Here is a 14221-nt window from a genome sequence, read left to right as displayed (position 1 = left end):
TTGTCACTAGCGTAGCGTGCAGCGTTGTCGTGCAGCGCGTTATCGCGATGTCGTCCTGTCGCTTGGCACAAAAGTCAATCCTTCGATTTGAGCCTAGAGACAATGTGACATCGCGACAACACGCCGAACGACATTACGCCGTTTGGCGTGCATTGTTAGCGTCAGGACGACAAGACGAAAGTCCAACAGTGCGCCGTTTGGCGCTTTGTCGTCATGTCGCTAGCGACAACACGACGGACAAAAGCGTTCCAAATCAGCCACCATAAAAACAGATAAACAAATTTTATAAAGACATGGTCAGGGTAAAAACCCCAACAGACTTTTGGTGCGGCCTTGTATTACATCAATATATTTTTTAATTTCACCGTATGCCGTGTTATAGTATCGCGCCTTCCGGTTACAGTATAGAGTAACAGGAAAGCCCGATTCCAGGATACTGTTACACGTTTTCTACGTTTAATACTTGGTAGATAATCCCGTAAGCGACTGTGTGTTTTTACGGTTTACAAGTTCAGCATGTTAATCCTTGATAGAAAAATTTGGAAATTTATTGCAGAAAATGGGAGAAATTTTAACAGGAGATGATTAATAATATCTGTCATATTTTGCGGTTCGGATCGGAATATCCGTCCCGAGGTGACCCGCCCATTGGGCGGTAACGAGGCTTGCCGAGTTACCGCCCATGGGCGAGTGACCGAGGGACGGATATTCCGATCCGAACCGCAAACATATGTCAGATATTTTTTCTTGCATATTCTACCATATTCGATTATACTTTAAATTATTTGTCTTTATTTTCAATGAAAATTTATATCATTACAACCGAAACTATTTTCGTACAACAGGGTATGAAATTACAACTTCATTCATAACGGTAAAATTATGTCATCCTAAGCGTGACATTGTACAGCACGCGACTCATGTGGCACCACCTATGCCAGATGAAATTTCCGGCATGGCTAATACTAACGGAAACGCCAGTCTGATATGCAAGAAAAGTGTTTCTTGCATATCAGACTGGCGTTTCCGTTAGTTTTACCCATGCCGGAAATTTCATCTGGCATGGGGGGTTCCAGATGAGTCGCGTGCTGTACAATGGCACGATAAAGATGACGTCATTTTACCGTTATGAATGATTTTGTAATTCATACGCTGTTGAATGAAAGTAGTTACGGTTGTAATGATATAAATTTTCATTGAAAATAAAGATAAAGAATTTAAAATATAATGGAATATGGTAGAATATGCAAGAAAAAATATCTGACATATGTTTGCGGTTCGGATCAGAATATCCGTCCCTCGGTCACCCGCCCATGGGCGGTAACTCGGCAAGCCTCGTTACCGCCCAATGGGCGGATCACCTCGGGACGGATATTCCGATCCGTACCGCAAAATATGACAGATATTATTATTCTATGAAGAGATTTATGCACTTTGTTTGATGATTTCTTTACATTTACAGTATTTTTATATTATTGTTTTAAACATCAATCTTATTATTCTTTTGTATCTAGTTTTCAGGCTTTAAACAGAAAGCTACAGTTTAAAAGTTTTCTAAAATTATTTCAAGGAATAAAGCCAATCTTTGGTGACTTGGTGATTTGAAATATTGTTTTTTGATATTCCAACCATTTCTTATCTTCGAGTCGACAAAAAAACAAAACAAACAAACAAAAAAATAAATATAACAGTCTGAATGGAACCATTTTGCACGTGCGCGGTGACGTAGTATCCTTTATTGTTTATGATAAATAATGGCGATTTTCCAGCTAAATTGGAGGAAAAATACTTCTGGTGCCTCACCGTCCATTTATAATCAGGCACCGAGATAAAACTACCGACGTTGTATGAGCTTGCCGGATAGCTTTCTCATACGAAAGACTCTAAATTTAAAGTTCATGAAGTTCATAGCGAGATTCGAGCCCAAAATTATTATATATTATATTATGTTATGTAATGTTTTTATGTTAATATGTTTTGTTGTCAAATGGTAGGGGTAGGGGTAGGTTAGGGTATGTGTGTGTGCGTGCTTGCTTGTGTGTTATTTATCTCCCTGTTGCAACACGTTAAACATATATATTTGACATATTTACTTTGACAGTGGTCCCCTTCAAAGCCCGTCGCACATCTGCAATAATAATAAGGATGCCGTGTGGACACGTGACAAGCCCCGCCGTTCACGCACGGGCTACTGATGCATGCCGTTGTTTCTGTAAAACATGAAATAGAAAGAAAAACTTAAACAAATAGTAAAGAATGTTAATTACGGAAATAGATAGATAAATTTAACATTTTACTTTCAAAACAACTGAAATATTTTGATTAAATAATTTTAACTCTAACATGTTAAAGGTAAATAGAAGGTTCATTTCTTTTCAGGTTTAAGTAAAACAATTCAATTGCACATTGTAACCGTTAAATTATTAATATTATTCGTCGGGTGCAGCTTTCGACCTATTCAGGCTGAGAAAAATACACTAGGTTGCTTTTCAGTGCATTCATTAGAACTTACCACATTAATTATTAAGATCGGACCTTCCCATTCTTTTCAATATCGACAATACCATTGATCATTTTTGGAAAAGTTTTGACATACATGTATATACTGGATGATTCCCGAAAATTGCAGACTATGATCACACGGCAAGCATGTGTCAGCTGGTCTTAGGCTGAATTGCTCGCATGGCTAAACTCTGTCGCTGCCTACAGTCTAAGGGTAAAGGGTTTGAGCTCAAGCCGGCAACTGAGCAGAATCCTCGACGTTCCGTTAGGTAGTTGCATTGGATGGCCTCATAACACGAAAAGGTTCGAACCCACAGGATAAAGCGTTATAAGTTTCGTGATAATCTATGTGATAATAAAAGGTTTAATGTAAGTAAAAATAATTAATATTCAATATTAAAATTTATTGAGAGAAACATCATACTTTCGCACGTTGGCCCAGTGTAGTTTGTAGGACACGTGCAAATGTAGTATGGATCATTGTTTCGCAAGTGACATACTCCGTTGTTCTTGCACGGGTTATTGTCACAGTGATGGTTATCTGAAAGTTATCAACATAGAAGTTAGAACTTTTATCTCTTACATAAAAAGCAGAACAGGCAGGTATTCAAAACATACTGTAATGCATAGAATCGCGCTTAAAGGTGTTGCACATTTTTAATATGCATGACGTTAAATTGTTTACTGCAAAGCATCGTCAAGTGCCACAACAATTGCATGAAACCGATTTCTCTATCCGAAAAAAAGATAACGCAACAGGGACTTTCCAGACCAAACTAAGAAAGAAAGAAAGAAAGAAAGAAAGAAAGAAAGAAGCAAGAAAGAAACAGACAAACAAGCAAAGAAAGAAATGTTGGTGTTGAAAGGTATGGGAGGTAAAGTGACATGAGGCCGAGTAAAGTGAGGTTTTTTTTTATCACGTGATGAGATTATATAGCAGAGATAAAATTTTGTTTAATTTAAATCAGTGTTAATGCTGGTATAATATGTTTTGTTATGGTGCAATTTAGTTAAGGTGCACCATAATATCATTCTTATTTATGACGTAATGTATTTGTCCAAATTATTACAATTTAAAGGCGAATTAAGAAAAAATATTAATATAGAATATTTACATTGGCACTTTGATCCTGTGAACCCGGACAGACACGAGCACGTGTAGCCATCGTGATTACTGGCTTCATGACAACTCCCGCCATGATAGCAGTGGTTAAACTTGCAAGCTGACGTTGCTGCAGTTGTTGCGATGGCAGGTTCTGCAAAAGAGATAAATCTAGTTCTGGCTTCCAAAACTTTATAAGCCGCTCTTTAACATTTTTGTTTTTCATCTGATGCGGCATTAAAGTTTTGGATTAGACCCGTTACGAAACCTAACCAGAATAACATTAGTTGATTTATTCTTGTTTTTCACTTACAAATACACTTGACCGAATCAATTCTTGTGCATTTTACGATAAAACAATCATTTTAGTATCATTCTATACCAAATAAGGTATCAACATATTAATACCGTCATTAAAATTGCCGATTTAATTGTAAAACATCAATTTACGCCGACTACAGTCGGCCATGACATTCAGGTGCCACGCGAGACCTCGTATGACGTCATTCGCGGGAACAGATTTGAATAGAGTCGTGTACTATATTTAGAACATTTTGTTGACATGATTTCAATATTTCTATTCAAGATAATGTTTTTATTTATTTTCTTTAATTTTTCAGTACTTAAATATGATTTTATTGAATATAAAAGTCAGTAAATCACCTTTTTCAATATCTTTAAAAAAAGTAATGTATAAAAATATTGGAGGCACATGGGTTCATAAAGGTCAATCTCGTAATCACGTGGTCAAACATTTTGGCAATATGGCGGCCAAGTGCCGAAATTTTTACCTGCCGGAAACTATTAGGTAGTTTATGTTCTTAATAAGATTTTTATTTGTCCATCCTTGGCTTATAAACAGATTATATATAGTTTTATCAAGGTATGCTTTACTTTACTTCATGGCATGTTCGATGAATAAATACGAGCGTGTCAGATTTCCTGGCACGATTATTGGTGGACTTTCCCTACGGGGTTATCTTCAGCGTTCACGTCATGTCATAGTATATAAACGGGTACGCTGAAGACCTTAAGCTAAGATAAATCTGGATATTAACATTACATTGCCGACAATGTCTTTTACATAAAGAAAACAAAATACGAAAACGGATATTCTCATTAGGCACTTTTTTCTTATAGTAGCGTATGAAACATAACGATTTAGTGATGTCATCCTAAGAACGCAATTCATTTATAAAATGCGCGCGGCAATGTCGTCATTTAAAGCGCGCGACTTGTCTTACATGGGGGTGTTTAGATAGAGTTTTATAAAACACCGGTGTCAACGGTAGATAATCCTGTCTTATATGCAAGATATATACGTATGTACGGAATCATCGATATATGTATTCGGAGTTAGCTTTATCACAGACATTTGGGGTTTGGAGCTCAAAACGCCTTTAAAATCCAAATAAAATGCATATTTGTCAATCCCAGCACATGTACTGATCATATATATCAAAAAAACTTAATATATACCGTTTTGAAAAAATTTCATATTTCAACATCTATAATAATACACAAGATAAAAATGTTCGCCGGAAAAAATCCGCACCCCTACCGTCATAATCACCATGTATTTTATTCCATTTCCAATATTTTCACATAATCCTTTGGTCCATCGACACAGAAGATATAATTCTTCACGATGATGGTCAATTTTAAACTTCAACGGTAATATAAACAACGCAACAGCCGAAATAAACATCAATATTATCGCCGTTTTTTTCCAACGACAAAATCTTTCGATAAATTCAATGGACCAGACGGCTATGAACGAAGCTATCCGATTATGTGGCCCCAGCTTTGCCGTGTGCAAAATGCGCAGCGCTTTTAAGTTTGGGAACCACATAATCGGATAGCTTCGTTCATAGCCGTCTGGTCCATTGAATTTATCGAAAGATTTTGTCGTTGGAAAAAAACGGCGATAATATTGATGTTTATTTCGGCTGTTGCGTTGTTTATATTACCGTTGAAGTTTAAAATTGACCATCATCGTGAAGAATTATATCTTCTGTGTCGATGGACCAAAGGATTATGTGAAAATATTGGAAATGGAATAAAATACATGGTGATTATGACGGTAGGGGTGCGGATTTTTTCCGGCGAACATTTTTATCTTGTGTATTATTATAGTTGTTGAAATATGATTTTTTTTCAAAACGGCATATATTAAGATTTTTTGATATATATGATCAGTACATGTCCTGGGATTGACAAATATGCATTTTATTTGGATTTTAAAGGCGTTTTGAGCTCCAAACCCCAAGTGTCTGTGAGCTTTATAAGAAAGAAAGTGATAAATGGAATTACCTATGTACGGAATAATATTTATACAAAGTTTGCTATATACGGAGTGCAACAGATCATGCCCAGTAACCAGCCGAGAATTTTAAAACTAAAATCTACCCCAAAATTAAATGTTCAACGGTAAAACAACCAAACTGCCGTCTTGTAATTAAAGTCAAGGTAGGCATACCTTGATAATTATAATTAAGAATAAATATCACAGATATAATAATTTTGCGACATTCACTTTTTACGCTCCATCACGTTTATTGGACATGTATGCTAAGTTAACCTATAACTCTTCAGCGCTTCTTATGTAAAATTCTTCCAAGTATAATTTCCAATAACCGTAAATTATACCATACCCAGACAATGGTATCCATTTTGAAGATCGAAGGAGTAAGTGTTTCTGGGCGGAGCTATAGGTTAAAACAGATACACCATTGGTGCGTTGACGATTTCTGGGGTTGCGTATATTATACCATAATCACGTGACCTTTCTTATGCCTTAACCTCACGAGACGAAGTTACGAGTTCTAATTACAGGTATATGAAAGTCTATAATGTATTTCTTCTGTGTTAAAATACACGCACAAGAATGTATACTGGAGGATAATTAATATTAACCTATAGCTCTTCAGCGCTTCTTATGTAAAATTCTTCCAAGTATAATTTCCAATAACCGTAAATTATACCATACCCAGACTATGGTATAATTTTCAGTTTTGAAGATCGAAGGAGTAAGTGTTTCTGGGCGGAGCTATTGGTTAAAACAGATACACCATTGGTGCGTTGGCGATTTCTGGGTTTGCGTAAATTATACCATAATCACGTGACCTTTCTTATGCAACCTCACTCGACTTCGTCTCGTGAGGTTAAGGCATAAGAAAGGTCACGTGATTATGGTATAATTTACGCAAACCCAGAAATCGTCAACGCAGCAATGGTATATCTATTACTTGTCTGAACATGATTATAAGTTTCTCACAAAGTACATTAATTAATTACAAAAGGAATTATAATATTATTAGTGCGCATGCTCATCGGAAGACGGAAACGGAAGTTTGTGTAAAGGCAGCGCAGATAGGATGTTTTTTTCCAAACGACATTTCATGTAACTGCTTACGGCGGAGATTTTGTCTTATTCATGCTTGATAGATAATCTTGTTATTTACAATGCTGTAAATTTATAAAATTGATAAAATGTATTCAGAATATTTACCACATATACATAGGTGATTTTCACACTGCAATACCAAACCTAAATGCTGTACATGGCGACAGTTTGTGGCATGACAGTCGTGAACTGATGAACACCATTCGCTTTGTGCTGTCCCTGTGGAATAAAAAATAAAATACATTGAGTTATGATTTTCAAAACCTGCAAAGACTGTCGTGTCTCAACATTAACTGCTTGAGATTTTCGTTTCTTATCCATTACTTTCCTTTTTCATCACTGTCATTCTTTATCACTTACTACATTGTCCCTCATGTTGCCGTTTTTTATCCCTTACTATATTGTCCCTCATGTTGCCGTTTTTTATCCCTTACTACATTGTCCCTCATGTTGCCGTTCTTTATCACTTACTGCATTGTCCCTCATGTTGCCGTTTTTTATCCCTTACTATATTGTCCCTCATGTTGCCGTTTTTTATCCCTTACTACATTGTCCCTCATGTTGCCGTTCTTTATCACTTACTACATTGTACCTCATATTGCCGTTCTTTAACACTTACTACATTGTACCTCATGTTGCCGTTCTTTATAACCAACTACATTGACCTTCATGTTGTCGTCTTTTATCACTTACTACATTGACTTTTATGTTGCCGTTCTTTATCACTTACTACATTGTCCTTCATGTTGCCGTTCTTTATCACTTACTACATTGTCCTTCATGTTGCCGTTTTTTATCACTTACTACATTGTTTTTCATGTTGCCGTTCTTTATCACTAACTACATTGTCCTTCATGTTGCCGTTTTTTATCACTTACTACATTGACAATCATGTTGCCGTTCTTTATCACTTACTACATTGACCTTCATGTTGTCGTTCTTTATCACTTACTACATTGTCCATCATGCTGCCGTTCTTTATCACTTACTACATTGTCCTTCATGTTGTCGTTCTTTATTACTTGCCACATTGTCCTTCATGTTGTCGTTCTTTATCACTTACCACATTTAACCTCATATATTCGTTTTAACAGCATTTACTTCATTGTATCATATATTATCGTTCTTTATGACTAAATGTCTAGAGTTGTCGGTCTTCAGAACTTAATTACAGGAGTTGTCGATCCTTACCACTTACTATGAAGGGTTGTCGATCTTTATTACTACTAACCTAAAGTTGTTCTTCTTCATTCCTTCTTATTTAGAGTTGTTTTACCGATTTTACCTACCTAAAAAAGTCATTATTCACCCATGAGTACCTGCTTTTGTCTCCTTTTTCTTTTCACCACTTTCTATCAAGAGTTGCCGTTTTTTAACATTATCGGACTTGTGTTGTCGTTCTTTGGAACATCGTCCTCAAAGGTATTCTTGTTCCTGGCAAACAATCCTAAGTGATCGTTCTTAATCAGAAAAGGTATTTAAAACTGTTTTCGTTTACTTATTTTCAATCAATGTTGGAGTGGTTGTTTTTTTACATACCCGAGTGTCAACTGACCAGTTTGTTTCCCGATGTTCATATAGATAGATGATCATAAAATTCTTCTTACTAAATAACTTACAACTTCATCAACATTTTTTTTTCCAAGCAATATTTTAATATAAGAATATCTAAATGATACATTTCTATTATTGTTTGTCCCAGTATTTCAAATATTTACGGAATAATCACTGTTGTACCGCGTTCACCGGAAATAGCCCCTTAGAACATCGAAAACTAAAGTAAAAAGGTGCACGTCCAGTTCACCCGAGTTAATGTTTCAACTTATTTTTCCATCATAACTTATTCGATTTTTTTAAACTTAACAATTTTGTGATGCTAAATATTTTATCTGCAAGTTGAATACTTTTGTTAAACTGGCGATAAATTGTAGCGTATTTGTTGACATTTGCGACCGATTTTGATAATACGTATCCTTTTTGGAAATTATTTTGAATATATTGTTTGTAAAAACAAATGTACTTAATCTACTATCTTTATTTTGAATAAAAAAACAAACAAAAACATTATGTTAAAATTTAAATAATTTATACTTCTCATTCTCCGTTCCCTCTCCCATTTGTTACATGTAGTATTGAAATAAACAATATGATCTCCTATTTTTGTTTATTTAGTTAGTCATAATTGTATTCTTTTATTGTGATATTAGTTGATTTTTTACTGTTTTTTTTTCTGTTCTTTTGTTTGCTATAACCAGTTGCATATTACATGCCTTGGTTTAATAAAATCTGAAACTGAAATCCTATTAATGTCTTAAAACCTATTGCACATTGTACGAAACGTGCTTATTTACTTTTGTTGGCAAAATGAAATCGTCTTTTGGTAAATTTGAGCAGTTGACGTCTTAAAACTGGTTTATTTCCAGAACTTTTTGGTAAAGGTCATTTAAATAATCGTACATAATTTTTATGCAGAAAAAAATAACAGATTTTTTTCTCAAATTATCTTAAATTTGCTTAAACCAGTACGGATTTTTATTTAACTTTATTATTTATTTTTATAGTGATAAACAGAAAGCATTTTTTAACAAAAAAGATACTTACATTACGTTATAAGTCATTGTATGAGTGAAGATAACGAGCAAGCGAGTACTACAGTACTTTAATTAGAAATTAGAGAAATTTATCTTTATAAAAGGCACATTAAGCCTCAAAAATTGATAATCTTTAATTCTTTAAAAAAATTCAAACATTTGTTTAATAATGTTTTTATAATGGATTAAGAGCATTTAAGCTATCTAAAAAGTGAACAAAGTAGAGCTAAACGATAAGTAAAATGTCGCAAAGGTCGCAAAAATGTTAACATAGTAGTATTTTGACTTCTATATAAAATACTAATTCACTATAATCATACCAGTTGCCAAGTGAACAAAAATAGCAAAAAAAGGTGTATGCATATGGTTCAGAAAATACAATCAGATACCAAAAAAATAAAAAATAGACACTCAAAAAAACTTGATAGCATTTCTGATGTTTCATAGGCCTTTTAGTTATAATAACGCAATACTTGAATGCCAGGAAATAATATTAATAAATCATATTACCGAATAGAATTAATCCGAAAAGAAATCTAAATGAAAGAACAATCATAAAATTCGCCATGTATGGTTCTAATAGATGACCTCAGTTATCGGGTCACCATTCACTGAATGTCCTCATTTAAAAACATTTGAAATATAGTTAATGAAATTAAAAGCAAGCGGTATGAGAAAGGTCACAAGATAAAAAGACAAGGACAATTTAACAGATATTTACAATATTGGCTAAATTATTAAATCATTTTGTACTAGTACATGTGTATACGTAAATATTTCTACTTCAAATCACTTGCCTCTCACAGCTGTGGGTTCGAATCCCGACAGGGACTTTGGATTCTTTCACGTGAGGAAGTTATCCAGCTAGCTTACGGAACGTCGGTGGTTCTACTCAGGTGCCCGTTCGTGCCTGAAATAATGCACGGAAGGGCACCTGAGGTCCTCCACCAGTAAAGCTGGAACGTCGCGATATGACCTATACTGCGTCGATGTGACGTAAAACCCAAAACAAAACAACAACAAAAAAACGTAAATATGTTTGTCTTTTATACCAAAGACCGAAATGTGCCGAACTTCGCCGAAATGATTCGGAAAATGCCGAACATTACCAAAGTTTTGCTGACGAAAAATAAAATTAGTTTTTATTACATAATTATGTACTTTATTTGTTGCAATACCAGCCCACTAACAACGTTAATTGTAGATTTTTTTCGTCATTTTCCGTGTAATGATTGGATAATTACTATAATTTATCGAATGATAATTTACATGTAGAGTTCAGCCAGCTATCTCTGCAACTCATGTGCTTTATAAACACATTATCATTTATAAAATACTGTTGACAAGTACAGTATTTTGCATTTAATAATACTGCAGATATGTAACGTCACAATCCCTATAAACGAAGTTCTTTATAAGCGTCCGCGCCGAAGCGCGGCGCCTTTTATGGAATGAGAAAGGGCGACAGCAACTTCTCGGGCCTTTTATAGTTGTTCATAATAAAAGCCGATCATTCCGATTGGTATAAGGGTGCTTGATTATTAATTAGTCGCGATATGTAAAATGAATAGCGAACTGGAGAATTTCGCAATGCAAACATTTTTCAAATTAATTAACCTTTTCCGCCAATAAATCGCGCTCTTATGGGTATTTTTATTTATCATTTTGTAGTACACAGTGGGTTATTATGGTATGTTATTCCGAAAGCTGTAAATAGAATGTTGAGTTGTAACGAATTGTAACGAATTGTAACGAGTTTATTTACGCTACATTCCTGCTTTCTACGATACACGAGGCTATCTGATTTATACGTTGAGGCGTAGACTTTATCGAAAAGAGATATCCAATTACCTCCCTTGATTTACATGAAATGTAAATTCGGTAATATCTTTACTTTCAATCTTACAATATTGATAAATCTTCATTTGAGCATCAGATTTATGATATAAAACAATAAAAATATTGAGTTACAGAATTTTTAATAATAGTACAAATTTTGAAAATATTACAAATTTAAATAATTGTAATATGTTTCAAATTGAAATGTTGTTCAAGATTTTACGGGTTTACAAATGTACGCTCGTGCTTGCACGAGTGCATGCGTACAGTTCTGTTAGCTCAAAAGGTAGAGCGTTGGACCATGAATCGGGCGACCCGGGTTCGATTCCCGAACGGCGCAGTTCACTTTCTTTGTGATTGATCATGAAATTCTTTCTACGGTCATTCGCACTGTACATCTGCTCCGGCAAGTTTCAGTTCCTTGCGAAAATAAAATAAAGGCAACTATTACTGGTAAACTGCTTGACAGTTTGCCAAGGAACGATGCGGTGGTTGAACTGTGCTCTGGTGAATTCAATGTGGCTTATTGTCGTGATCCGGGATGAAAAGCTACCATCACCACCACCAGTGCGTGCGTGTGTTTGTTTCATTACTTCTATTAGCGACAGGACACAAATTTTGTAGTAACAATTTTCCCTGTAACTTTAATTTATTTGTTGATTTTATTTTATTTTATTTATTCATTTATCTATTTATTATTTTTATTCATTCATTCATTTATTATTTTATTTATTTATTTATCTATTCATTTTTTTATATTTATTTATTATTTATTTATTTATTAATATATTATTTTTTATTTATTAATTTATTATTTATTTATTTATTTATTTATTTATTTTTCATTAATTTATTCATTATTTATTTATTTATTTATTTATCTATTTAATTTTTTATTCATTTATTTATTTTGGGGGTTTGTGTTGATGTTCATCAATTCACCAATGCCAATGAATGCAAATGCAGACGATATTTGGTAATTTTGTTATCTAAGTACGTAACATAATTATAATATATTTATTTAAATTAAAAGGTCATTGAGTACAAACGTTGTTATTTTCCTTGACCGAAAGGTAAGACAGTGCTTCGCTACGAGCGAGATATTTGTTAATCATACTTGCTACTTATTAAATGTTATTAAATGTTATGTCAATATTAATGTCATGACTTTGTCATGACCACCACTTTCGCCAATCTAAATTAGTGCAAAAGAAAACAAAAGGAAAAACATACTTACATTACGTTATAATATTATGTGAGTCAAGATAACAAGCCAGCTAGTACTACAGTACTTTAACCCTTACCTCATACTCATATATACGCGAAACAACGCACTTTCGACTTTCGACCCCCCCCCCCACTTAAGGCCTCAAATAGTGAAAAAATGTCCTGTTTGGGCTCCAAACGCATGTTTTCGTTTGAGAAATGTTGTGAAAAAAGTGATCACTTTTTGGCGCGGCCCCAAACCAAAAGATACATCAGGGGTTTGCCAGAAGGGGGTGTGCCCCCTTCTGTTTAGGGGATTTGAATGTGGGGCAGCAGTCCCCCTCATCGCCAGGAAAATTTTGGACTTGTGAGAGGCTAGAAATGACCCTAGATCAATCATAAGGTAACGTGTAACCAACGCTGAAAAGTATTTGACTTTATCTCAATCCATTGAGAAGTTGCAGCAGTTTGAAATCAACTTTGATGGAAAAAAACAACACAAAAAAGTGATTTTTGGCAATTTTGAGATGTCATCTCGTTGCCATGGTAACAGGAAATTTAAGCCTGAGCATATTGTTACAAAGGCAATGGTCCAGTCAACAGTTGTGCCAAGTTTGATTAGTATTGAAGCATTTTTTACAGTTTTATAGCGATGTGAACTTGTAAAGGGAGACTTTTCAATGAAAACAGCCATTTTTCACAAAATGCTCATGAAGTAATGGGTTAATTAGAAGTTAGAGAAATTTATCTTAAGTAAAGGCACAATGTGCCTCAATAAATCATAATCTTTAATTCTATAATTCTATAATTCATTATATGGGTGAAGATAACGAGCCAGCCAGTACTACAGTACTTTGATTAGAAATTAGAGAAATTTATCTTAATAAAAGGCACATTATGCCTAAAAAATTGATAATCTTTGATTCTTTAAAAATTTCAAACATTTATTTAATAATGTTTTTATACTAGAGGTTTATGCATATGACAAACAAGTTTGGTTTCAGAAACTGTAATCAGACACCAAAAATAAAAAGATAAATAGTTAACAAATAAACTTGATAGCATTTCTGATGTATAATGTGCCTTTAAGTATGAATAACACGATGCTTGTATATCATGAAAAACATCTATAAATCATATTACCGAATAGAATTAATCCGAAAAGAAATCTAATATTGAATTTCGCCATGTTAAGATTTCGACTCACGTTCCAAAAGATGGCCTCAGTTATTGGGTCACTTTATAGACCATTTACTGAATGTCCTCATTTAGGAACATTTGAAATATAGTTAATGAAATTAAAAACAAGCGTAATGCGGAAGGTCACAAGATACAAAAAAAAACAAAGGACAATTTATCAGTTATTTACAATATTGGCTAAATTATTAAAATTATATTATACTAGTACATGTGCATAAAAGGTAAAGGTAAAGGTCTTGTTTATTATAGTGTCACCCCTACTGAAAGGGCCAGCCATTTTGACTTATGAGACACCTTTTGCTTGCATACCATGAACCTCCCAATTCATATCACTATGCCAGGCGCCAGGCGGATAGAAATCGGTAACCATTCATT

At 34.2% G+C, this 14221-nt stretch overlaps 1 protein-coding gene across 1 annotated transcript; it reads right to left on the bottom strand.

Moving 5' to 3' along the window:
* Positions 1–2093: 2093 nt before the first annotated feature.
* On the bottom strand, positions 2094–13912 carry LOC132730763 (fibropellin-3-like; the record flags this gene model as incomplete). Its single annotated transcript, XM_060716754.1, is given in 5 exon segments — positions 2094–2210; positions 2927–3043; positions 3618–3758; positions 7116–7229; positions 13790–13912. Coding segments are annotated over 5 exon segments (535 nt in total), but the record flags the coding sequence as incomplete, so codon positions are not given.
* Between the last annotated feature and the right edge of the window lie 309 nt (positions 13913–14221).

This window comes from Ruditapes philippinarum, unplaced genomic scaffold (assembly GCF_026571515.1).
Source record: "Ruditapes philippinarum isolate M1 unplaced genomic scaffold, ASM2657151v2 ctg8846_1_1_1_1, whole genome shotgun sequence".
NCBI lineage: Eukaryota > Metazoa > Mollusca > Bivalvia > Venerida > Veneridae > Ruditapes > Ruditapes philippinarum.
This window is presented reverse-complemented; position numbering and strand designations above follow the sequence as displayed.